At 38.5% G+C, this 26,525-nt stretch overlaps 1 protein-coding gene and 1 long non-coding RNA gene across 2 annotated transcripts in view; one reads left to right on the top strand and one right to left on the bottom strand.

The window, feature by feature from the left end:
- LOC136367873 (uncharacterized) overlaps nt 1-26,525 on the top strand; it is a 505,302-nt gene that overhangs the window by 257,302 nt on the left and 221,475 nt on the right. The window lies entirely within an intron of this gene.
- Nucleotides 1-26,525, bottom strand: part of TRRAP (transformation/transcription domain associated protein) — a 75,591-nt gene that overhangs the window by 31,276 nt on the left and 17,790 nt on the right. Inside the window, 34 exon segments of the mRNA XM_066329690.1 lie at nt 284-430; nt 765-944; nt 1,685-1,898; nt 2,754-2,875; nt 3,566-3,768; nt 4,978-5,124; nt 6,769-6,894; nt 7,589-7,802; nt 8,114-8,260; nt 9,101-9,211; nt 9,385-9,519; nt 9,604-9,762; nt 10,621-10,827; nt 11,384-11,650; nt 12,259-12,272; nt 12,275-12,386; nt 12,807-13,005; nt 13,268-13,449; nt 13,852-13,908; nt 13,910-14,017; nt 14,368-14,504; nt 14,806-14,916; nt 15,607-15,616; nt 16,027-16,049; nt 16,173-16,221; nt 18,717-18,785; nt 19,500-19,670; nt 21,117-21,238; nt 21,676-21,772; nt 22,079-22,240; nt 23,181-23,441; nt 23,862-24,062; nt 24,184-24,401; nt 25,766-25,965. Of these exon segments, the coding sequence (XP_066185787.1) occupies nt 284-430; nt 765-944; nt 1,685-1,898; nt 2,754-2,875; nt 3,566-3,768; nt 4,978-5,124; nt 6,769-6,894; nt 7,589-7,802; nt 8,114-8,260; nt 9,101-9,211; nt 9,385-9,519; nt 9,604-9,762; nt 10,621-10,827; nt 11,384-11,650; nt 12,259-12,272; nt 12,275-12,386; nt 12,807-13,005; nt 13,268-13,449; nt 13,852-13,908; nt 13,910-14,017; nt 14,368-14,504; nt 14,806-14,916; nt 15,607-15,616; nt 16,027-16,049; nt 16,173-16,221; nt 18,717-18,785; nt 19,500-19,670; nt 21,117-21,238; nt 21,676-21,772; nt 22,079-22,240; nt 23,181-23,441; nt 23,862-24,062; nt 24,184-24,401; nt 25,766-25,965 (4,882 nt within the window).

Raw genomic sequence — 26,525 nt, 5'->3', positions numbered from 1 at the left:
CTGAACTGAATTGTTAAAATATACTTACAGTGAAGAGGATGATATTTAATTTTGTAGGATCAGGATACAGTAATAACTAGCAATGAAGTGAAGGCTTAAGAATTTTTTACCATAGGCAAATAAGAAATTACAGATTATAAGAGATGTCTACATAAGAAAACTCAGGTAAAAAAATGGGAAGTGAGAGGCAGAAAAAGGCAAAAAAAACCACCTCAGGTCAGCTCGAAGATTTTAGGATTGGTTTTGAATGAGAAGTGGTTTGTCAGCAACAACCTGCACCCACCTTCACCTCCCGAAGGGAGTCGAGGAATTTGTCGTGCCGGTTGGTCAGCATGTGCAGCTGGTTGCCAATGTCCTTCTCTGACAGTTCCTTTGTTTTGGGAGTGCTGGTCTGATCTCCTGGAGCCAATTCAATGTCTATTTCAACATCCTATACAGAAATAAACAATGCACTAAGTAAAAATAGGAATCTTGTGTGTATTTTTGCTTATTTTCCACAATAGAAAACACCTCCTGATCAATTTATTTCAGGCCTCACTGTCTTTGCTGCTTCTTCAGGTTCAGATCTGTAATTGCCTAAGGTGCTAAAGGCTAAATGAATGAATGGGAGTTCTGAGAGACCCACACATGCTCAAACCACGAGACATGAACAATCTGCACACATCATTTCCATCACCCGTCCTCCAAAGCTATCTGATGAGAAACCAGGAAGAGCTGAATTCCAGCACAGAGATTGCTTTTTCCACAGCATTTCTGTCAGTTACCTCCTCTTTGGACTCGCTGTTCTCCCTCTCCCGAGGCTCCTGCTTGACGTGTGTGACCATGGCAAAGGCTGCCCTGTCGTGACTGTCAGCAAGGTTGATGACATTGGTGATGGAGGGCAGCATGGCCCCCTGGCAGCTTGTGCCAATCGTGGTGTTCCTCTCGCACACTGCCAACAGCAGCTACCACATGGAAAAGTAATAGGAGTTTTTGAACATACATTTTATTGTAGTACTTCAAAGAAAACATCGCTACGGTTTAATACTTAAAAACAACGCAAAAGTTGCAATAGTAAGTTTGAGGGCTATTTATCATCTTTATTAATAGAATTTCCTAGGCCTAAAGGCTGTATTTTGTACTTTTTAACACATGTATTAAGTGCCCTCAATCTGCTGAGAAACACAGACTCTGTTACCCTAAAAAGGATGTTCACAATCACCTTAAATTCATGCTTTAATATGCAAATTGTTAAAATAAAAGGTTTTGTCCCATTCCATTTTAAATAAACCAAGCAAAGATGCAATTTCATTTCAATGCAATCCCATCTAACAGCTGTCATACTGTTAGAGGAGACAGCTTTAACAGTTTTCCTGAAATCTCCTATAGCAATTCTTGGGGTATATTCATAGTCATTATCAATTATAAGAGACTGTTCTCCTTAAGTATTAACCTGGTCATTAAGCTTTTGGCAGAGAAAATAGATTTTAAACATTTATATTAAAGCCACTTCCCAAGCATCAGCATTTCACTGTTTAGCCATTGTGTATATTTTTAAGCACCACAGGAGCTGAGGCAGCAGACTTGGTACTTTCAGCTTTGATACAGACAATACACACACACATAATGCTTTTACACCCAACGAGATAAAATAAAGAATAAAACATATTTCTAATTGCTTTTCTGATACAAGCACTTTCCCTACCTCGATGCACTGCTTTATCCAGAAGTGATTTCCCATTGCTTCCCAGTTTTGGGAACAGGTCACGTAAAGCAAGCGCTCGTAAACGCGACGTTTCATGGAATTGTCAAAGACCTCGAAGAATTTGGCTCGGATCAGTGGCTGGGCACAGCGCAAACCAGAGAGAAATGCTGGCTCCAGTTTAGCTGTAAGTTCACTCCCAGAAAGATTCTCATCCCTGAAATGAATACAAACGAAATAATAGAGCCATTAGAAAGAAAAGACTTCTAGGCTTTGTATAACGCGCTAAAAATCTGAAGACGTGACATTCTGTCATGTGGCAAACATCCAGGTGCAGTTTTTGAGAGAAATAGCAAAGAAAACATTCCTGCTTGCTGTAAAACTGCCCCAGAACTATCTGTAGAAATACTCTTTCAGGATAAAATCTTATCATAATTGTGAAACACTGAGCCACATTTGCACGTGTGTTTGAAACAACAAACAGTATTGATTGATAAAATTTTCTGAGCACTTTGTGCACACGAAACTTTTGCACAGTGAATCAGCAGAGTACAGCAGCAAAGTAACTGCAAAATGTGAAGCAGCAGCACACCATTAAATACCTGGCATTTGTTTAGATGGTGACTATTTTAATTATCTCATTGTGATTCAAAATCTGCCAGTCTACCTAGCAAAGTAACTCTCCTGAAAGTTTAATTTACGAGAAAAGTTTCAAGGAATAAGAATCTTTATATCCAATGAATGTGAAAAGACAGATCTTAGTGGTTACAGTGTTGAGAATACAGTCAGCTACAAGAGTGCCTTGGCTCTTGGAGAAGAAAGAAGCTGGGATGAAGGTAATTTTATCAGTGCTAAAAGTAAAAAATCCTTACTAAGGAATTTCTGTTTTCAAATTGTCTTCCATAAATATGCACTGTGGTCTCAGTAAAGTGAATTGATTTTGCATTTTCAAAAAAAAAAAAAAAAACCACTTAATTCAGACCTAAAAAGATTGATGACATGTTATAAAGTTCATATATGGTACATATTATGAACCAATAAGCTGCGATAAATGATTAATTGCTATAATTACCTATAGACATAGTTAACAAGGTCTAAGAACTGAGCATTTAATTCAAGGTCTTCTGGAAAACGCTTTTCAATGTAAGTCATCATTTTCACCAGTAAAATGGACTTCTCCCGGAGAGTAGGTGTCTGTGGTAAAAGAAGACATGATTAATTTTGTCAATTCATCTTAAAACATGCAGAGAACTAGCACATCCAAACTCCAACTCAGCCATCCTTTACATGACTCTCTCACTTCTAAAATAGTGAAAAAGAGCTTGGTAGGTCATGGTTCTTAAAAAGAAAAATAACTCAAGCATTTATCCTTCTAATATATGCTGGAGAATTTTAAAAGTGTGACTAAAAATAAGTGTAAGTTTTTCAGGGATTAAAAAATCCTGATGTATATTATAAAAAGTGTAGGTCCTTTTGTACAGCACTAGACTGTAAAGAGCTCAGCTCTTAACAAAAATATGGCAGATTGAGGAGGCCACAGAATGTTACAGAGTAACACAATTTATACCAGCATTAGTCATCTTCCTCCTCAAGAGTCTTTCTATCCAGGTTAATGTGAAGTATATCTTAAAACTTTTACTTTAAAGGAAGTCCTCCACAAAACAGCATTTGAGATCAAACGCCAAATATAAGCCTATAAAATGCCAAGTATCAATAGCTGCAGCTATTTTCACATGGAATGAAAATAGTCTAAACATCATCAAGGGCATCTAAACATATATAACAGATCATTACAAACCTCATTGTCAAAACTGATGAATTACAGTGGCTAATCATAGTTATTTAGTATTTGAGAGCAATGATGACATCATCTACTCAATTTACCTGATTAGCTGCCATCGGGGAATTGTTTTTCACCCACTCCTCCACTATTTTTACCACTGCACGAAGAATTTTGGCATCAGTGGATTTTTCAATGAGGGATGTTAGAATAGCTTGTATAAAATTTTTCCTCATTTCCATGCTCATCACAGCCAGGCGAGTTTTCACAAGATCCAGACTCAGCATTACCAGTTCACTTGTACCTGCTGCGGATGCAAAAAAAGGATTAGAGTTGTGAATACACCTATGAAACACCCAAGAAAAAAAAATTTCCAGATAAGATGGGGTAATTTGAAAAATATCAGCAATATCATCTATTGCCTGGATTTACATCCCCAGAAATAATGTGTTCAGAATTACTACTTGACATTGCCACACCACAAAGGCAGAACCCAAGGGCAGGTTGGATGGAGCTTTATTAGAAATCGTCCAGTGGAAGGTGTCCCTGCCCATGGCAAGGGGTTAGAATTAGATTATCTTTAAGCTTCCTTCTAACCCAAACCATTCTATAATTCTATGATTCTATGACTCCTTTCAAAACCAAATCCATTCAAAATCCTAAAGCCAAGTCAGTCCTCTCCTTTCTGCAAATCCTTAGTAAAAGGTATTACAGACCACTAATACTGAAAAACTACAATTAACTTTGTGAAAGAAATTGTCTGTGATGCAGCTAATTCTCTAATTCTCTTCAGCTAATTTCCTGACTTGCTTATCTATGAAGTTTAATAATTTTCCAATTGTTTCTCAGTGCTAATAAAATTTACAAGGTTCTCATTTACCTAATTAAAGTATGCCTGGGAATCTAACAGCAGCAATTCTTTCAAAGTGTTTACTTCAGTAGCTTATTCATTAGTAAATTACAGGGCTCCTTACCAGCACTGAATTTTCTTCTACAAGAACATCTGATTTTTTCAATGACTCATGACCTAATTCATTTGACAACAGACAGAATTATACTAACTGAAAAAGATGGTATTTTAAGATTAAAAGCTAAAGCATCAGCTCCAACAAGTTAATTCAAACACAGTTGTTCCAATATTATAAAATAGGAAGGAGTAAAAAAAAAAAAAAGTGAAAGCATAGAGCAATCAAAAAAATTCAGCTTCTTTCCTCTCAACACTCTAAAGTCTTAAAGGATTTCAGTACTTCTACTAATGCTGCAGCTCAACAAATGTTTCACTGACCCTTCACTGAAAAGGTTGGGCTAATACTGAAATTAATACATTAAGCAGGTAACTGGAACTCACAAGTGCATTTTTAGATCTCAATACTTCAGTAATACTACTCACTAAGGCTGAAGTATTTTTCAACAAGTAATAATGCACACAAACCCTGCAAAGTCATCTGAATCCATTTAGGATGAAGATACTTTTATATAACACTTGTAATCATTAACAGGCTGTATAAGGTAATACCTGTACTTGCTTCTGCTGTTCCTGCTGTTGCCTGTGGGTTCAGGTGCTCCCTGACCATCTTCTGCAGGGATCTCATGAAAACTGAGATCAGCCTGTCAATGTAGCTGGGGTTGTTGCTGCATGCAGATTTCAGAATCATCAGAGTCCCTAGAGATAAAAACAAGGCTTCAGGAATTAAAACTTCTCTTGGGCATGATCTGAGTAAGGTACAGATACCATGAAAGGAGGATGGGACTACCCAGGTTACAAACATCAGAAATATGGAGAGATTTGGAGAAAAATTTCAGTCTCAGCTTTAGTCCTTAGACAAAAGTCTAAAAGCTTACTTTTGCAATAATCAAAATATTTCAAAGTTCTGTATTTAAGTGCATGATGAACAGCAAGGGGAAAAAGGGAAGACAGGAAGAAAGGGATTGAGAACGAATACTTCCCCAAGACCTCTAAGAAATGTAACTACTCCTGATGCTGCACATTTATTTTAGCAGCAAAGAAGTAGAAAAAAATTTAAATTAGTATGACCAAGTTTAGTAACTAAGAAATTTGGTTCTCTAATCTAGAAACCTAGTAAAATTTCATAAATCAGTTTCTCTAGATTGAAGAAGTTAACTCAAATTGACTACTTCACCCTTAAAACACACATCCTGTAAAATTATACCTACTTAAAAAAATTTACTGCAACTTTCTAATTCAACATATCTACACAACATACCTACAGAAGCATGCTCTGGTCATTGAATGGCTCCTGCCAAAGTTTTGATTTCTTTTTCTGATCAGATGGGCACAAAACTTGGCCCACAAAGCTCAGCCTCTGAGCCACAGAATTACTAAAATGCACCTCCTGATAGATTGATTGTGGTGTGCTTTTAAGGGAGCTCTGGACAAAATGGAAGAAACATCTTTCATGGTTAGTTTGATGTAAAGCACATCCAGACATCTGACAAATAGGCAATTCCCAAGGTGAAATTACAACCATTTACACAGCGCACAGAACAGAGTAGTGAAGGACATTTGCCATTTAAATCAGCAGGTTTTCCAACATTGTACAATTTCAGGTTTGTATTACCAACACAACCAGTTCTGGGCCAAACTCTATTATTCCAATATATTTTTGTCATTCTATTAGGTAGCTGAGTTGTCTAGCAGTTCAGTAAGTACAAAAAAACAAGAAAAGAAAACCATTTCAGCTCTTCAGAATGGTCTATGCTAAAAAATAAGATTTCGTCACTCAAAAAGAAATAGTATTTTTGTAATTTCTTGATTACTGAGAGTTTAAGATCTATAAATACATAAATATTATTACACTATCTAAATCAGCTAATAAATGAGGCTTAAAAAAATTAAAAAGAAAGGCAGGAAGCCATAAGACTCTACACAGATTCCTTGGATTATTCTGTTGTATCTCAGAGTACCTGCAGGATTTCCCTTTTTTCCATATAAGAAGATGACAGTAGCTTTTACTTGATTTTTTTGACTAATATCAATACTGCACCTTTTTCCTATGGACTTTGCATACAAAAGGCTTCCACCTAGCAGACCTACAGCTCCCCCACCTCCAAGAATTGCTCCCAAGTCACCTCAGGGAGCAGACAGAACACAATGAGCCCCCTCCACTCCCTTTCTTCACAGATGTGACATCCCAAGCCTGTCTCTCAAGTTAGCTTGAAATGCTTCCCACAGCTTCCTCTGCATCAGGTCAGATTGGAATTTCCTTATGGAAAAGGAAGCTGGTGACAAAGACATTCCTCACTCAGGGCCACCCCCACAGAGCTGCCAGGGAGGTGGGACACCTACCAAAGAGCTGGGAAGGGTTGGCATTGGTGGCTTTTTCGTAATTAGTCAGTCCTTCATAAATCACTTTCCCAACTGCAGCATAAAGGCACTCCAGCTCTTCATACTTGGAAGCTACACTTGAGGTACCTGCAGAGTTTAGAGATGTGTTTAGTTTTCTGTGGGAACATTACCCACAGAACAGGCAAAGAACAGTTACACTGTGAATGTACAGACACTGAAACATCACTGGAGTCTTATATTGTCAGCAGTCTAAGGTGACACAATCAGATCCCTCATTTATATAAACCTCTTTATTATACCAGTATGTCCCTTATAATAGTGTACCACTTCTTCAGAGTAACTCAGTTTGATGAGCAGTCTTACATTACTGATTTACTTTTTTCCAAGAAAAGATTATCTACATTAGCTTCTACTAAGACGCAGCATATTAGTATTGCCTTTCTTTTTTACACTTTATCTCCCTTCCTTATTTCAGCAAAACAGCAAAGCTTAATAACTAAAAAATTGCATTTCTGAGGCTGAAAAATTCTAATTGCAAAAATACATTAAATTTATAGCATGCATTTCTTGAACTAAAGTTATGACAGCCACAGGTTATTAAGTTTTTATGTCAATGGATAATGATGTATTCCACATGATTACTTATTTCAGCTTTTCCTCTTTTAATCAGAGGTTGAAAGTGCAAGCTAAAATGGACCATTAAATGCAGGAATCATAAAACAGAGTATTAGCACATTCCAAAGAGTGCCTTCATCCCACCCTCAACCACTTAAGTTACGTAGCAATAAAGGAAAAAAAGGAGGAAGAAAACACCACTCACTCGGTTCTGTGGGGAAAATTCCCATTAAGCGAGACAGCAAACTATGGACAGCTCTCAAAACCTTGGTGTTCCCACAGGTCATACAGGCTGCCACCCCTCTCTGGAGGGGCTTGAAGCTGCTCAGGATAGCAGGGGGCTGCAGCACAGTCAACAGGAAACTTAAGACCTCTAAGCCAGTGCAAATGTTGGCAAAGTTGGCCTGATTGGGCTGTTCCTAAACAAAAAGCACACAGAAAGGCAGTGGGCAGGGGTAAACAAGAATTACACAGATTACTAAACTCAGATCAAATCTGTTAAAAGCTACTAAGGAAGAAAAACCCAAAAATAAAAAACCACACCAACCAGTAAGTACTGTCGCTCTACAAATTATAACCATTCATGCAATTCACCCACTTAACAACTTATTTATTTCACTACAAAGAAAAGATTAGCACTGTAAAACTCTATATCCAGGTATGATATAGTATTCAATCATCTCACATGCCAGGGAAACCTAAGGACCTACAGGACTAGAATGTTACCTACCACAGTCATGAGCAGCTTATCAAACCACTGCAACTTCAGTTCTGACTTGGGCCACATGTCTGGCCTCAAAGCTGTTTTCAGAAGGTTGACACAGCGGCGAGACAGCAACTCCCCAGGGGATCCAGCAGTGTTGGAGTTGTCATTTACCTAGCAATTAATCAGAGTTATCAAAATGACACCCTTTCGGAACCAAGTCATTAATTTATTATGCATTCCATGCAAGCATATAATTTCTTATTTCTGAAATGGATGAGCTTAAGTAGTTTATCCGTACAGTCACAGAGTATTTAATGCATAAAAGCTGACAACTAATAGTAAACACCAGAATTGGTGTCTAAATTGCTTGCTAATTAACCCAAATCACCCATCAAAGGTGTATTTAAAAAAAGTTTCATGCCATCCTTTATTACTACAACTCTGAACATACTCAAGATGGTTAATCTTTACTGTTTGCAAGGTATCCATAAACATGTGCAGCTCTTTACTCAATTCATCCTTATACTTAAGAGCACATCTACTTTGTGCAGTGGACTGTGGGATATAAAATCCCATGCTACCTAGCAGCTGAGTCTCCTGCAGGAGGAGAAGCCATAAATTTGTCAGCCTGGAGGTACACCCAGATAATTTTTTCCCCATTCTAGAAAAGTTAACTCCCTCTAAATTTGGAGGAAAAGCTTTAGGTCTACATGCTGCAGGAAAGTAATTCCATGTATAGGATTTTGAAAATAAAACTACAGTCATTACCCCTAGATGCAGTCATTCTCTATAAACTGTACAAATATTTTGGGAGAAAGTATCCTTGTCATTTAACCTAGGCAATAGAACAAGCATACATTGCAGCATTACCCAAATATGTAAATTAATCATGATAGCAAAGTGCAGGAACATTAGAATAGTCCAAGCCTAAAGGACCTGTGTGAAAAGAGGAGTTTATGGGTTTGGCTGCTACTCCACACTGGTATTTGCATATCAGAATAAGCACAGTACCTGGCAAGCAATTCTAATCAGGAAATTCACAACGGTGTCTGTGTGCTGCTTGTCAATGGGCTTGGCAAGGAGGGCATCAGCTCCTGGCAAGGACTGGCTCCGGCCAAACACCTGCATGCACACAAAACACAAGAGCCATCAGTGAGACTGGAGGAGGAAAACAACAGGAACACATTTAAAATACTTGCTAAGCTAAAAGCCTCAATTTAGGGAGTTTTGAGTCATGTGGAAAAAAAACAATTACGCTACTTAGAGTCTCTGAACAGATCCTGATTTTCTCTTACAGCACTTATAGCTCCTGTAGCTGTCCTGAATCGTTTTACTTCTTGGCCAGAATCCACAGACAATCCTCTTTTAACAGCAGATGAGGCAGAACTTGCTCCTTCTCCACTTGCACTTGAGTCCATATCTGAATCTGGCTGGAATATCAGCAGTGTGCATGTTAAAAAAAGTACATAAAACTGTGGAACAGTTCAATCTTTACCTATTTTTTTGATTCCTACCTGCTGGTCTTTGATTCTTTGCAATTCCCATTTAATAACAACTTCAGCAAGATCCACAGCTAATTTTCTTTGCTCTATTGTAACACTGGGAGTGAAGCCCAGTCTCTGCATGGCACTAACCATATGCTGAACTAAGTGATGTCTCACTGGATAATAAACCTGAAAAAAATGGGTTTCACAGAAATGTTAGTCATTACCAATAACATTCTACACAAAACCTACAAAGTTGAAATAAAGCAAATTGTAAAAGAGTCATCAATCCCAAAGTCTGCTAAACCTGTACCACTTCAGATTTTGCAATATGGAAAAGTAGTCAGTGCATTGAAAATGGTATTTTGGCTACAACTTTCAGCAGTGACTACTGATTTCACGCACTCAAATGAACATGTTCTTTTTAAGTTTCGTGGTTTTTCTCAAGGACCAATCAGCCCATGTCCAAGCCTTTAAAAGAGCTTCAACTCACATTTGAACACACTCAGATATTTTTTCAAAAATTGTTGAGGCATCAGTTCCTGAAAAATGTGTATTAGCTGTCCCTTTAGATTGCGTTTTAATACATGTTTTCAAAAATGTTCCTATGTTGACATTCTGCACCATTCCCCCATTTGTTTAATGTTTCCCAACATACACTGGCTGGAAAGAAAAGTGATCTAGTTAATCCCACAGAAAATATAACGTCAAACAAACAAGGATTACTGAAGGATAACAAAGAATATGGTTCTTCACTTTTTTTAAATCTTTACAGGGCTGTTAAAGAACACTGCTAAGGCATGTGCAATGAATTCATCTTGTAGATTCTAACCTGACATTTGGAGTTCTAACTCCAATCATGATAGAACTTAATAAATTACTTGCTATTAAACAGTTATATTCAGTTATAGATAATCATCTTTATGAACAAATGATACATTTTGAAGCTAAACCATATAAATCAGATTATGCTGTTTTTCTAATCAAACTGTTTACTTCCTTGATAGACAAGAAATACAGTGAGTACCTGAACAACAGTACAAGTACCTTGAAATGTTGTACTATCAAGTGCAAAATATGTACTAGTTGGGGCACTGTATGGCCCTCTTCCACAATGATTTTTCGTGTCCAGTGAGTGAGCATCTGGTGTCCATCCTCCATTCGAGCAGGCACAGCTGGAGTCAGGATAGCCATGGCCTGCCTGACAATAGCCCTGGCTTCCATGGCATGAGCTTTGAGAAGGCTGTGAAAAACCTGAGGAACAGAGTTTCTCATCAACATTAGTACTGTATGTATTTAGAAAAACAAAGCATTTATTTAAAAAAAGGGAAACTACAACACATGTTTTCCAAAAAAACACAAGATTTTTCTCTAAAGGCCCAGAATTTGTTAAAAATATAATGATATTTTTATCAGCAGCAGAAGCACAGAGCACATACTTCTGTTTCCTTTACATTCTCTTTTCTTCCTCCCTCTCCACTGTCCAATCTGAAGTTTTCCCTTGGTCCCTACATTGTGTCTCAACTGAAGTATGTGTCTCTTAAATGAGGAAACATTCCCAATTTTGCTAATTCAACCAAAAGGTCTACTTGTCTTACTTACCCTTCCTGCTTTTACTTGTCTTCACACTTCTCTCTATGTTCTCCTATTCACAAGTAAAGCTGTATTAAACATTTGGCCTGCTGCTTCTGCATTTGTTTGTGGTATTTGACTTATACACAGCATTCAGAACCATCATGCAGCTTCTACTCCGAATCTTAAAATAAAAGGAAGCACTCTATGGAACTAAACACAAAGCCATGGTCAATACCTGCAGGACAATCTTCTTGTGAATGGCAAACTTGGCAATGATGTGTGCCAAGAGCAAGTGGCCACTGTACTTGCAGGCTGGGTCCACACAGGCCTTGGACAGGAGGCAAGGCCAGGCAAAGGTCATCAGGCGCCGCAGTTTGCTGTTCCTGTTCTTGTTGTTGTCGTGGATGTGATGGGGGGCATGCTCCACCAGCAGCGTGGCAAACTGCAGCAGATAGATCCTCAGAGAATCCAGCATATCAGCCTGCTTTTCTGGATCAAGTACCTAGTACCAGGCATGATCAAAGAGGAGAGAATGAAGTTGACCAAGAAACAACTTTTACTATAACAAAGGCGAAGTCTCAAATTTTTGCTTTTTGAGCGGTTTTTAAGAAGAATAAGAATTTGTAATTACTTGCTTGACTCAGTTTAGTACCCATAAAACAACCTCCTGAAGTGTGAATCTTTAAATAATGAGCACAACTGGGAATTCCCAAACTGCTAACCTATAAAAAGAAATAAATAAAAATCCCCAACGCCCATCTTCAACAACGCTGCTTTTAGAACTGCTGACTGGTTCCATGAAATAGCAGCGAATTAGAAAGACACTGATGCTGGGCCATGGAAAGCCCTCCTTAGAAAAAAGACTGGGATTACAGCCAAGTAAGGCCCATTTCTAAAGACACATTCCAGTTCTGCAAACAGCGTAAACTGAAAATTGTAGTCCCATCCTACTATGATGGAACTCACATTCAACATTATGAAGCAGTTTGACAGAACACACCATAATATTAAGAACAGAACAACTAATTCAGATCAGGATGAAAAGCCAAATGAGAGGAACAGCTTTTTGTTTTAATTTTCACATACTTCAATGTAAATAAAGATTGTTACCTTTGTTATAAAACGCTAGTGATGCTTTCTGGATTATCCTCCTTCTGGTTTGGAGGGCCTAACAGCTGTTCACCTTCTCCTTTTTCAAAACTGTACAAGAAAGCAGGATTCAGGATATGTTGCAGCACCTACAGAATATAAACAAGTGTTAGTGTACTACTATGTTCTTCTAATGGCAGCCAACATCCAAGTACTCTCACATGCAAACCTGCCTGTTGGACACACTCACTGAGCTACAAAAGGAATAAAATAAAGGAGTATAAATAAAACCTCAAGAAAAAGGTACACACTGATTTTTTCCCTCTCTTTCTTCCTTCCAAGGGCACAGATTCTTAGAAAGTGTAAACTAAGGCAGTCAGCATTGAACACAAGATGAATTGCTGTCTCTGTTCATTATCGCTCTTCTTCAGGTATGATATTTTCACCTAAATGACTCTGCCAATTATCAAACCCGTTGACATTTAAGTAAGGGAGTTTTGTTGCCCTAGTTCCCAAGAAGAAAATTAAACCTAAATACCAGGCTTCTTTGATTTAATTGCTTTAGTTACCTTGGCTTTGAGCTCATCTCCAAAGTTTGGGTCATTCAAGTCTACAAACCGGAAGAACAAAGCCCGTTTTTGGGGAATACTGTAGTTTTTGGGAATCTCTTCTTCCATATATTCCTTTAAGAAAGTCATATTGCAGAGAAATCGACCCGTAAAAGCTCGAAGCAACTGGAAGAGTAACTCTATATCACCATAATTCCTTCTGTGAAAACACATAAAATACAAAGCTTCTGTGAAAAAAATACACAAACTGCTATGCTGGTGAAACTAATCTTTTAAAGGAGCAGAGAAGAGCAGTCAGTACCACAGGCATGGTTTTAGAGCTAATGGCAGTATTATGAAATATATTACTCTCTCTTCAATAACTGCAAACCATTTTTAGTAGCCCTATATACCTTACAGTATTTCAAAACTAAAATTAAAAAAATACATGCAGGGTCTAGGAAATAAAGATTTTTACTTACTTGCAATAATTCAGTAAGCAATAGGCCAATAGCTTGGGCTCCTTCCAGTTTGTTGCAGCCATATTCTCCTTCCTATGTCTCTCCTGAAAAGCTTCACTCACCCATACACGTTTCAGCTGATTCACCAAGGAGTGCTGATTTGCTAACCAACATTCATCATTCTTAACAATAATACTTATGATCTGTCCAAAGCAAAACAAGACAAATGCACAGTCAACACACAAGAGATCTGTCAGGAGAAACAATGATACACAAGCACTTGTTTAAGGCCAATTAAGGGTTCTAAAATATTCAACAGCAAAACAAAACAGTGAAACACAAAACAGTTTAGATTAAGAAAAATAAATTTCGTTTTCTGCTGTCATGCCTTTCTCTTGTATCCTACTGGACAAAAAAAGCATAGTTAATTTGAGTCTCTTTTCCCTTCACAGAGCAGCTCTGACTACAAACACTCCACATTTTTACAAGCGATTTTCTATAAGCTGTAATACACACACACACACTCTGAAAGCCTGGATGTAAGAGGCTTGTAGCTGAAGGGGTTTCAGCTCCCCAGTGCAGAGACAAACAAGAATAATGAAAACCTTGATAGCCTGGAACTGCAGGTCGAGGCGCATGGTGGTGGTGCTGGGGGAGCCAGGGTCTCACGGCCGCCTGGGCGCCCACGGGCAGCAGCAGCGTGATAAATCGGTTGGGATTAGCTGCCAGTACATCCCGCAGAGGTTTGGCATCTTTATGCTTCAAGAAACTCTGCAAAAGGGAAGAAATAATTTTAATAACCTTTAAAAGCCAAAACACTGGGCGACTATATCATCCTGCAGCTTTTATAGTCCACACTAAAGTCGCAGAGGTTGTATTTCATGTATATAAAAATAACATCTACGCTTCAGTAATAGGCTTACATGATCTGGAAAGGTATAAAATCAACCCTTCAGGACAAACAAATACAAAACCAGGAACAGGAACCCTGCAGTCAAGATTAAGACCATGATAAAGGACTACAAGGTCATATAGGAAAAAAGATGAAAAAGATGCAACTTTTTGTTCATCAGATTGTCAGGTTGAGGGTTTTTTCCTGCTCCTCTCCCCACACAGCTTACCATAAACATTCTGCTCCACTGTGGATCATTTAAAGTGGCTTCCATCATGAACAGCTCCACAGTCTGGGATGGATGACGTGTCAAAAACTTTATCAGTGGTTCCCTGAACGGACTGCCAGCCTGAAAAATTCATAAGCCTCAAATTAAAAATGCAGAGTATAAAGTATTTTCTACTAATTTACTACCACTCAGAAAAATGCATTTGACTTGGCATTTATGCAGATACAAAATGTTCAGAACATGCATGATAGAATTCATTGACACTTTCAAAACTTCACTTCTAAGGTGTAAGACAAATGTTAATACCTTCTAAAGGCTTGAAGAGCATATTTATTACATCAAATATTCTCACACTATATTTAAAATATTATAGTCATCATATACTAATATTCAAGAGACTATAAAGCAAAAATTTCAGCAATGTTAACTTACTTTTACCCTCGATTAACATTGCTCGTTCTGTTTTCATAACAACCTCCAGGAGAGGTTTAACCAGAGTCTGTGGGGCAGCTGGGATCAGATGGAATAAATTTATAATTGCTGAACAATCTTCATTTCCTACAGGTAAAAAGAAACACAATTAAATAAATATTACTGGCTGTATGAAAATGTATAAAACAGTATCAGACATCTTACTTTCCTTTTTCCCCCAGTATTAGCATAGCCAGCAGCCAAATGCAAAGGGTTAACTTATACATAAAATCTACTTACCATAATGCACGAAAAAATTGTACTTGTGGAAGTCTGCCCTTCCCCGCTGGTAATATCAAGGTTTAATTTATTTTCCTTGCCAGTAGAGTGGTGTTTTTACAAGTTAAGAGCTAAACACTGTAATGATACAGCTGATGGGGGAGTTACAGAGTGCTCACTGCTCTACACCAGGTGGGTCATCCATCAAACAGCCAGACCTTCCCCCTAAACCATTTCTCTATACACTCCCAGATTACACATGAAGAGATATTCAGCCTCTCACAGCACTGTCAGCCTATCTCCCAAACAGCTGGTTACTATAAAGTCAGCTCTGTTCTCTCACAAGATACTAAATTCTCCAGGAGTCCAAAATAGATTTGCACTTTTTTTCATTGTGAGATTTAAAGAGACTGTATGTCAGTTAGCCAGAGTGTAGATTTCCCTCAGTACAGATAAGGGAAAGGAAAAAACAAAACAACAAATCCACCCTCACCATCTCTCTAAAACCAAGTTCCAGTGTGCAGTATCCAAAATTATTTTATGAAGTGCATTGCATTTTCTCATTGAAATTCCAACTGAATTTAAACACAAAGCATTAGGCTCCACTCCTTTAACCTGATCTGCCCAGACAGACGCCCAAGACTCCTCTCATGGACCGAAGTGCAGGCTGAGAATACAAAAACCTTTTGAAACCACTTATGCCTTCACAGAAACTAAAAATCCTGCTCTTCCTGGTACAGACATGCTCAACTCCTTAACAGCAACGTGATCAAAACACCTCTGCCACAGACAGACAGAAAGAACAAGAAGAAGAAAGACTAAAAGACAATCAACAATGCACTGTGCCCAAAACACAACACTAAAACTAACAAACCACAAATTAAAAGGAAAAATAAAACCAAACAAAACAACAACAAAAGAAACCATGACAACAAAAAGAGTTCCTGGTGCCTCCACTGAGTTTCTCACCTCTACCCCTTCCGTGGCAGGCTGAACCAAAACAGAAGTCACAGCATGAAAGGAAAAAGCCCACAAAAATTTCAAATAAATGTACAAATCAGCACATGCTGTTCTTCAGGCTGCAGTCTAACTTCAGCTCAGTTACTTCCTCATCTCAAACAGAAGGAATGGAGACAATCAGCATCTCACATGCTCCAAATTGTCCTCCAAAGAACTAGGATGAAAAGCACCCTTTTTTCTACTCTTACATTAATCAGACATAGCTTCTCAAATATTTATACTGAACAAAAAGAGAATAGAGATTATCAAATCAGGGGAAACAACATTTACCATCTCTGAAGACAAATTTGGCCAGCACCTATTACGAGACCACCTTCAGTGAGCTACCAAGCTGTGAAGTCTCCTCTAGAGCTATAAAGACATCCTAGGCTGTAATGCAGAATCTCCACCATGGAAATTTTAACCCTCTCACAACAGGGACAGCTGGAGGGAACCCTCTACTCAAAACTTATTCTTTCAATTCCAGGCATGACCTGAAATCCCATGCCTTTCCTTGGAGAGGCTGGAAGAGAGGAAGAAAATTTAAAAAATATTTATTCCCTGGACAAACACATTCGATTTTAATCACTACTATATTATGTTTTAATTTGTTAATTTCTCCAAACAGCCAGATCACAGCTCAGGATCACAGCAGGGCTGTCATAAATTATTTAGGTGAACAAGGCTTAGTTATTCTGGCATCAGTGTGGATCTTTACAATAGTCATCACTATGCAGCATTTCTAACCAAGCCTTCAGTTTGTCTGTAGTTACCATTTACATATGAAAATTCACCCCACAGACCTTGTAACTATTTTCCAAGAGGCCCTGCTGACAGCCACTACCTGCACTATGCTGGAGAAGTGCCTGACACCATCCTCAAAAGGCACCTTCACCCTGTGCTGCTGGAAAAGGAGGAAATGCTTGGAACAGCACCAGTTCAGGCAGGGAACATCAGGCTTCCCTGGTCAAATCTGCTCTCCACTGACTGTTTACCACCTCCTCTATTTAACCACACAGTCTGGATGATCCAACCTACCCCAAACACTGCAATTCATGAGTGTCTCAGATGTTGGAATCTCAGCAGGATCATGAAGAAAGGAGAGAAGGTGAAATGGCAGCTACAATAACTGACCATCACTTTCACCATCCGTGTTTTTCTACATTCACAAGACAGTTTTTCAGCAGCACATGTACATACAGACACGTGAACACAGCCTGCCACAGCAATTGTACAAAGACCAAGCTGTGTCCTCCCGCAGTTTCCTAGAGTTTTTATTTTTAAGGAAACTTTGGAGCAACAACTAGAAGTAGAGAAGTAATATTCTATCAGCTTTACACTGACACAATTCTACTGGAAATGTTTCCAGACTTCTCCCTCAAGATGTGACAGTAGATTCTTCCTCAAGTGTCTGGTGTGCACCCCACTCAACATATATCTCTAAACACATAATTACACAGAAAATGTCAACAAAAAACATTAAAAGCAGGGGAATTCCCAACTAAACGTGGCTTAGTGACAATAAAAACTGATCTGGAGGTGCCACATTGTGGTTTAAAACATTATTGCTAAAAAAGATCTGCAAGATAGCTGTAATCATCACATTTGAGGAAAATTGGTTTCCCAAAGTATGAAGGCTTAGAACTACTCTGACATGAATTAAATGAGGTTAACTGAAGAATGCACAGTGTTTTAGTTAAAACATAAGAAACTAATCTTATGCTACTTCATTAGAGAACATGTAGGTCTAATATAAAGCAATGACCAAATTCAGATTAAAAGCTCTCCTTGCAATGATAGGAAAGAGAAATGAAAAGCCATTAAGCCATTTCCATGTTTTGAGGGAAACAAAAAGCCAGTGTAATTTCATCCTAATTTTAAAAACAAAGATAATAGATTTCCCTGCATTTTTTCTTAGGTGCAATCATAAATCTGAACACTTAATAAAAGCATTTTATTATAATATAAATATTTATATATTATAAATTATAATATAAAGTAAAACATTAATAGAATTATGGGACTTCTGGTAATGTCCAGGAAGCTGCACTGAAGCAGGAATTCCCATCAGTATTGGCAGGAGCACACACTGACATTACACTGCACAGTCTTCCATTTCTAAGAGAACTGATCAGCTTCCCATGCGTCAACACTGAGGCCATTAGTTTCACTGGGAGAGTGATTTTAATATGATCCCAACTAGTAAATATTGAACTTGGTTTTAATAAATTAAATTTTAAATTAGCTGGGATTATGTTATCATTATGTATAATTTTCAACAGGCTACGTTATGAACATCAAACATATTAATGAAAAAAGGGGGATTATGCTGCTGAGCTCATCAGCCATTCCAGTGAAGAAGAGATTTCTAAGCAGAAAATCCTGAGGGGGAAGACAAATACAAATGCTTGAGCTGTCCCCATACTAACCTAGAACAGTCTTTAAAGTAACCATTGTCAGCAGATAAGAAGCTCCTCTTACTGAGACTTCTAACAGATATTCAATATTCTATATTTAATTCAACAAGTCTATTGGCTTGTAACAAAGCATCAGGGTGTAATCAGTTATGGCAGCATTTACAACTGAATGAGTTCTTTCATTCCAAAACATTAATACTATTTATTTCTTCTCTTTTCACATAAAAGCATTCATTAACTTACATTTCCATCACTCCTTTGTCCACCTTTGTGTGTAATAACTACAACTTCCATCCATTTACGCAGGTGTTGCTATAAAGAAAGGGTAATTAGTATTATTCTTGTAATTAGACTGTTCCATTTTAGCATATGCTACAAGAGACAATGTAGAGGCAGAAATAATTCTTTGAAGGAAACAAAGGAAAGAATTATCAGTTATTTTCATTCCCTCAGGTTGAAAAGTTCACTGTTGCTAGAAGTCCTCTCCATATTCAAGAAAGCAGTGATTATAAGTACATTTATATAGACAAAAAACCTTAAGTCTGATTGTCTTACATTTCTTTTATGACTTGCTTGATGTGCATGCATTTAAATATTTAAATATTCATGCTGAGGCTACAAAAAATTCACAGATTCAGTTCAAACACCACAAATAAACAGAGCAATACCTCCCAAAATTTTATAACTCAAGAAAGCACCACAACAAATTTAGTGCATTGGGAAGCAAAATTGTTACAGTGCTGGTGGCACTTTGCTTAAAGATAAATTCGTCAAGCAAACCTTAGTGTAATTAGTTATGTCTTCACTAAAATTAAAATCACTTAACTTTTTGGTTTAGAAGCTCTTTAGAAATTACTCAAAATGTTTAAAGAAATTGGGTTTTTTATTAATTGTGAAACAAAAATCTTTTACTTCCAACATATACACTGAGTCACAACTGAACTTCTTTGATTTTTCACCCATAAAAATAATAGCTAGAAGAAAATTTCCTCTGGAAGAGCTGAAATAGAAACTCAATGGGCTTACCATCATCTGATCACAGAATTTATCATTGAAAGAGTTGGGGAAAAGCCTAGTGACTGATGTCAGACGATTCACAACATTGAGGGTCAGACTCCGATAGTCTCCCAGCATCATCAGCAGTGGTCTCATGTGGGTATGAATTTGATCAACTTCTATGGTAGCTCCCTCCAGGAACTGCAAGAGAGGGCACAATTAACATACAGGTGGAGAGGGATGTGACTTGAGCAAGTTTTTCTTAAAAAGATTCAGCTGACTTGATTTTTCTTCTTCTACTTTGTTCTTCAGAATGCAATAGTTCAAACAACATCGAGTTCTGGAAATACACACAGTGACAAGATGGATTTGGGAACCATGAGGTATTTCTGACACACAGTAGGACATTCTATAAAATAATCAAGTAAGAGATAATTACAGACAGACTGAAAAACTGCTACAGCTATAAATGAACACAGCTATGAACAAACTGCTTAGACCCTATATTAAGAACTGCCCATGAATCTGGTAGAAGGCAATATAGCAGATTTCTGTGATATAATCTGCATGCATCCTGAGTAACAGAAAAGGTCAAAAGAGCCTGCCTGCAAGCAGACAGGGAAAGTATTTCCTGTCATAACCAAATATCCTGTGGGCATGTTTCTCAGAGGAAAAAACCATCAGACAAATCTGATGCATAGGTCAGAACAACCTTTATTTGCTACCTCTCAACCCAACTTTGTTGTTAACAAGCCATAAATAATAAGTACATTCCCTCTCATGATCACAGTGACATGAAAAGACACACAACCTCTGGTCAGCCAATGCAAATGCAAATGTAAATGCAAATGCAGCCAAACAAATGCAAAGCACCAGTATTACTGCAGTTATATTCTCTTCCATGTCAGTCCATCTACACAGCATTACAAAAAGGCTGTAAGTAATTTCATTAGCCTTTTCTTTCTCATTTAGAAGAATGAAATTAAAATCTTGCTGAATTAGGCACAGTTATTGAACAACAAATCATGATGTAAGAATATCCTTTCCCTGTCCTTGCAGCCCTTATACACGGTAATGTAGCATCCACAGGACAGACAGGGCAGTGTCAGGCAAGGACACTAACTCTGACACCTCAAACAGGACAGCCAGGGTCCTGTTCCTTAAGGTACCCATCACACTGTCATGCACAGTCTAACTCTCCTGTCCTGCTTTACTTTTCCAAAACCAGCTTTGGGATCTCCACCACTTATTTTCGGAACATAGATAAAACACGGGAAGGGCTTTTACAATAAAGCCAAGCCTGCACATTTGCAGAACAGCTGAGAAGGACTGATGCTACTTAGAAAAGAAGACTCACAAAGACCAGACTAAAAGAAAGAGGGAAAGACTGGACAGAAAGACTGAAAGATTTACCATGGACCTTATCCAAGAGCTTCTAATTCTTAATTGCAACCTGCATTAATTCTTTATGGCCAAGTTGAAACTCCAAACAAACGCATCTGACACAAACTCTTATCAGCATCACAAACAAAAACCTAACAGAGCAACAATATTTCCTGTACAGAACTTCCCCAAGAAGTCTTGTACCAAGGAAGTCAAGGAGAGAGAACAGTGGCCTCAAAAAGAATGTTGTTTTAATACAGTCACCTTTCTCATGCACGCTTCTCCTGCCTCCTGCAGCTCGTTATTTGTTGAATTCAGCGCCTTGAAAAGTGCAGCAATGATTTTCTCTCTTGACTGAGGCAAGTAATTGCAGGCAGCTAGAGCATCTGCAAATATCAAAGTAAATTTGTTCTCTTTGTTAACTCAGTTTCAAAGGAGAGGAGAAAATAAACCCTAATTCTATACCACTTCTCTTATAGTTTCTTTTTCTCAAATTGCAGACAGCTACAACACTCTATGCATTGCCAAAATCAACAGGCATCATAAAATAATAAAAGAATGAGAATTCTATTAACATTCTTTTTCCTATGCTTTGTAATATATTTAATCTTAAAATATTTTGGGTTCCTTTCAGAAAACTGAATTCTAGTCATTAAGAAGGCAGCAATACTTTCCCATTATTCTCTCCATTAAGCTGTAACCTCAGGAGAGCAGTCATCAGTCTTCCAGTGCTCAGGTTTTCTGCTGATCTAAGGAAGCAAACTGCCCATTGCTCACAAGGGCATTTAACTGCATCAAGTCTTGTTTAGGAGGTTTTACTTACTTAAGGCTGCAATTCGAAGAGGTACAAGTGATGGAAGACTTTTGTAGCAAGGTAGTTTCATTAGGGCAGCATCTTCAGCCTCACACAAATTCAGTAACTACAAAAAAAATCAACAACCATTTTAATACTGCAACTTACTTTTGAAACACCACTATCTCACTCTCACCTTTACAGACAGTTTTTATCTACAACACTTTGGTTTTTTCTTAACTCAAACCAGAGGATCTTCTGCATTGACTGCTGCAGGAAAAGCAGACTTCACTGATGTTTCAAAAGGGAAATTCTTACATTTCAGTGAAAGTTTAAAATGCACAAAGAAAGATATGTATTTTTAACAATGAAAGTACTAATGCTATCATACAGAATCATCTACATTCACAGATGAAACATAAAAAGAAAGTACCTCTGTGTAGAAAACCTTGTGCTCCACAACATTCAGATCCATTGTAAACAATCGGGGCTGCAGGGTTGTACAAAATGTATTTCCCTCCATCAGGCCAATCTGGGCATTTGCAGGTTGGTGCCGAAGCAAATGTTTTTTAGGAGGAACCATGTCCTGGAGAACCTACATAATGTAATTTAGATTACTGAATTAGCAGCTATTGAAATGACCCCACACACCCAGCCACCAGGAAGACACCATTAGTCACGGCTGTAGTTTTTTATGCATTTTCTATTGTGGTTCCAGATGTGTCTTGAGAAGTAATTAAGCAAGAGAAAAAGTAATTCTCTGAATTACTTTGATCCACAGTCAGTTTGCAACACAGTGTAGTAGCTGTAATTAATACATATTCTCTGTGAACAGATCTCTGATCTTTACCAACTTCACATAATATCATGAACAACAAAGAAATTCATAGACTCAAGCATTTCAAACAGCCAAGAAACAAGAATATTTTAAACCCCTAAAATATGAAAAAAAAAAGTTTGTGTAACTTTTTTCCATTACTCTCATTTTTCTCATTTAACAGCTTTAGCAAATTAAGATATCAATTAGGGAGCTTCTCAGTATAATCTGGAACATCGTCACAGCCCTTAAGACTTACATGCATTCAATTATCTTCCAAAAGACTAAACAACATCATCCTTAAGGAATATCTAGCTGGAAGTTATTTCAATCAGCTTTGAACTTTATAGTTTATTTCTGGATAGGGAAAGGCATAGCAATAATACCACGTATTTAGAGAATAATGAAACTGAGTGTCAAAATGTAGTGTCTATATGGCCTAGCCTATGCCTGATTGGTGGCAGGATGAGCAGCCCATAATTTAAGGAAGTAAATCAACCTGAAGACACTATAAATACTGGCAGAGCCTGAATCACTCTCTATAATGCTACAACCATTGTGCATGTTTGAACAAAAAACTTAGCCAATGACAAACATATGCTATGAAAGCACTACCAACTTAATTCACTAGTGTGGAAAATCTACTAAGAAAAGCTTTTCTGCAAATCCAAACTGGACAACAACTTTAGGCTCTGGTTCAGTAAATACTTCTGCTTACCTCTTTATGTGGCTCCATGATGACTGTGACACTTTTGCCAGTGACCTGTGCAAGCACCTGCAAGGAATGCATGGCTTGTTTTCTCACAGTGGAGTTTGGAGAGGTCACTTCTCGAACGAGGTCATGTGTGACATGATGGAAAGACTTCTCCTGTGCTGCAAGGATTTCTTCTGTTTTTTCTTCATCTTTTAAAGGAGTTGCACATCTAATCAGGAGCTGTTCTAATGTGGTCTTTGCCATAGCGACTGCTCCATTGGAAACCTGAAGCATCAGAGATCATTTTTATCAGCTAAGTACAGAACAAAGATCACAAATCATACTCAGCAACTTAGAATTTGATTTTGATGAATCCTGTGATCTTGATTTCCAACTAAGCTTAGCGATTCTGTGGTAAGTGACAGTGAATCTGTGTTCTTTCATAATCTACATATGGCCTGTACACTTCTACTCTGAAAGCAGCAAGTGTAATCTCAAAACTTCAGCAAAGTTATGTGGAAAAATCTGACCTCATTCCTAACTTCAGATCTTGGTTTGAGATAAAATTACTAGAATTCACTACTAACTCTTGCAGGTAAAATGCATTCTGAAGCTCAGCAAAATCAAGCTTACTAAGAGTTCAATCTGAATTCAAGGCCAGAAATTTTCCCCACACTATTTGATAAAATCCATTCCTCTCATTACATACCTCTCCAGTAGGTCCATCATAACAAAGAGAAGTGCCTTCAAGAAAGTCTGCTGGTTCTGGAGGACCCAAATCAGTGGCAGTCGTTCCATAAGAAATTTAATGGACACGACACCTCCTAGTTTAGCATACCAAGCTTGTTCGTAGCAGCAAGCACATAAACGTTCCACAATGTATGAAAACAAGGGAAGCTGACAAGCCTGGAAACAAAGAAATGGATCAGTTTCCTTTTCTCAACTTACTGGTAGCCTCCAAAATTTTAGAAGTAAAATTACATTGGCTGAAACTCAATCATTTCAACACAATTTTTAAAAATCTTACCCTTTCCTTTGAACCCAAGATGATGCTTGCAACATCAATATCACTGCTAGGGCCACCCTCTCCTATTTTGCAGAGCTCCTTCTCCTCATATGCCATGCAGATTGCTATGGCATCAATAAGCACCAAGGGATCCATGCCTTTTGAGCCATTTTCTTCACTGTGAAACATGGCTGTGCTAGGCTGGCTCCCAACCTGATAGCACTGCAGCAAGAAAGGACCTGGAATTTGTAACAGGGAATGGGGTGGGGGAGGAGAAATAAAGATAAACAATGGATATTTCAATATGAATAGTATTTTAATTAGATTTTTTACTACTCCTAGGACTAGCTGATGGCAAACCAGTAAACCCTGTGCCTATTTGCATATAAATGGATTGTAAGGCATCCTTCACTCCTAGAAGAAAAAAGATCATATCTACTTGAATATTTTCTTCTCTGCACTAGACTATGCACTGCAAGAAGATTAATTAAAATGAAGAGTCATAAAAAACCCGGTTACATTAATGTGACAATGAAAAGTGATATGCTTATAGTATGCCTTTTACCAAATACTTGTCATATAGCCCAAACAAAAAGTTTTCTTCATGGATATAAGACACTGCAGTGCTCCAACATTTACTTAGTTCCTCTAAAGGTCCTTCAAAACCACAACCAGAAACAATCCAATTAAAGAGCACCTGCAAATAGTGCTGTGAGTATTGAGTTACACAAATGCTCTGGAACTATTTAAACTGTTCCATGCTGCAGTTATTTCATTAGCTGTAGCATTCACAGAGCATTATCAGGTGATTGGTTGCTTTTTTAAAAATTCGTTTAATAATTTCAACTGCTCCAAAGAATTAAAACATAATTCAGCCATCAAACAAAAAACCAGCATAGTTACCCAGGAGCAACTGCAGTATTGTGACTTTTTAAACAAACTGTGAGTTTGAAACAACTGCAGTGAGTAAAAGCACAAAGCTCTCTGCACTGCTACAGCACGAGCACAGTAACACGGGCCCAGAGAGCGACTGGGCATCTCTGAGCCCAGAGCACAGGGCTCTAATGGCACTGAGGATACAGGCAAAGGGACCGGTTCTCCTTTGGATATCCAAGGACTGCTTATTCAGGAACACAAACAGGAATTGCAAAGGGGCCCAGGGACATCAGAGACAAGAACAGCTTCAAATGGGATCAAGGACAAGAACAGCCTTGAATTGGATCAGGAGCAAGAAACCAGGATCAGGCCAAGGGCACAGGGTTATATACAAGACAAAGGGGCAGACGAGGGTCAAGGGCCAATAGGGATAAGGGAACTGGTGCAAAGGGGTAAACAGGAACAGGGGTGAACCAACAGGATAACGGGCGGAGTACCATGGCAAAATTAAGCCAGTGGGGGTTAAAGAAGGGAAGAGTATTCTGGAAAGGGTACACACATGGTGAACAGGGGCTGAACAGGGGTGGTATCAACTAACCAAGAATGTAACAGAACTCAAAAGACATCACCACGCTGCACAGGCCCACCAGAGGGAGGCTTCTCTCACATCCTAGAGGGTCTGCACGGCCCCTCCAGGGCTGAGGGGACGGCCCCTGGCAGCACTCACCGCACTGCTGGGCCACGGCCACCATGGTGTAGTGGCGGATGAGGCTGGCCACGAAGGGCAGGGCGCTGGGCCGCAGGTCCTTGATGACGGCCGACATGAAGGCGCCGGTCAGCGCCTGCTCAAACGTCCTCCGCGCCGGCGTGTCCTGGGCCTTGTAGCGGTGCGAGATGATCACACTGGGGATGGACTTCTCTGTGAAGCTGCAACACAACGTCCCGCTCAACACAGCCCCAAAGGGCAGCAGACCCCGCGCCATGGCAGCCACTGCCGGGGGCCTCATTGGAAGGTGGCTCTCGATATCTAACTCCTTCTCCGCCTCCTGTTTCCCCCTCATTTTGATAGAGCTAGACCAGTTTGGCCCATATTAATTTTGTCAGCCACTGGTCGCCAGCATGATGGATAGCTCAATTTCATCAGCAGCATTTAAAGCCAGTGGTTCAGAAGAAGCCACGTATATACAATAATAGGTATACAGCATTACACTGCAACTCAATTACAGAATGTCATTTTCAATATTTTGACATTTTTCCCTTTTTAAAAACGACATTTGATTTTAATCTTGACTGATTGAAGCATTATTTATCAAATCACTGCCCAACAAAACTTATTCATTGCAAAGCTATATTTATGTCAAGTCTAACAACCCCAGACTGCGAAAGCTACTATGCTCTTTAGCTACACTTACTATACCACAAGAGTCAAAGTCAGCCCACACTTTTTGGGCAAAGATGTTAAAGTTGTCTAAAAGCAACAAACTTGT

This window comes from Sylvia atricapilla, chromosome 15 (assembly GCF_009819655.1).
Source record: "Sylvia atricapilla isolate bSylAtr1 chromosome 15, bSylAtr1.pri, whole genome shotgun sequence".
NCBI lineage: Eukaryota > Metazoa > Chordata > Aves > Passeriformes > Sylviidae > Sylvia > Sylvia atricapilla.
This window is presented reverse-complemented; position numbering and strand designations above follow the sequence as displayed.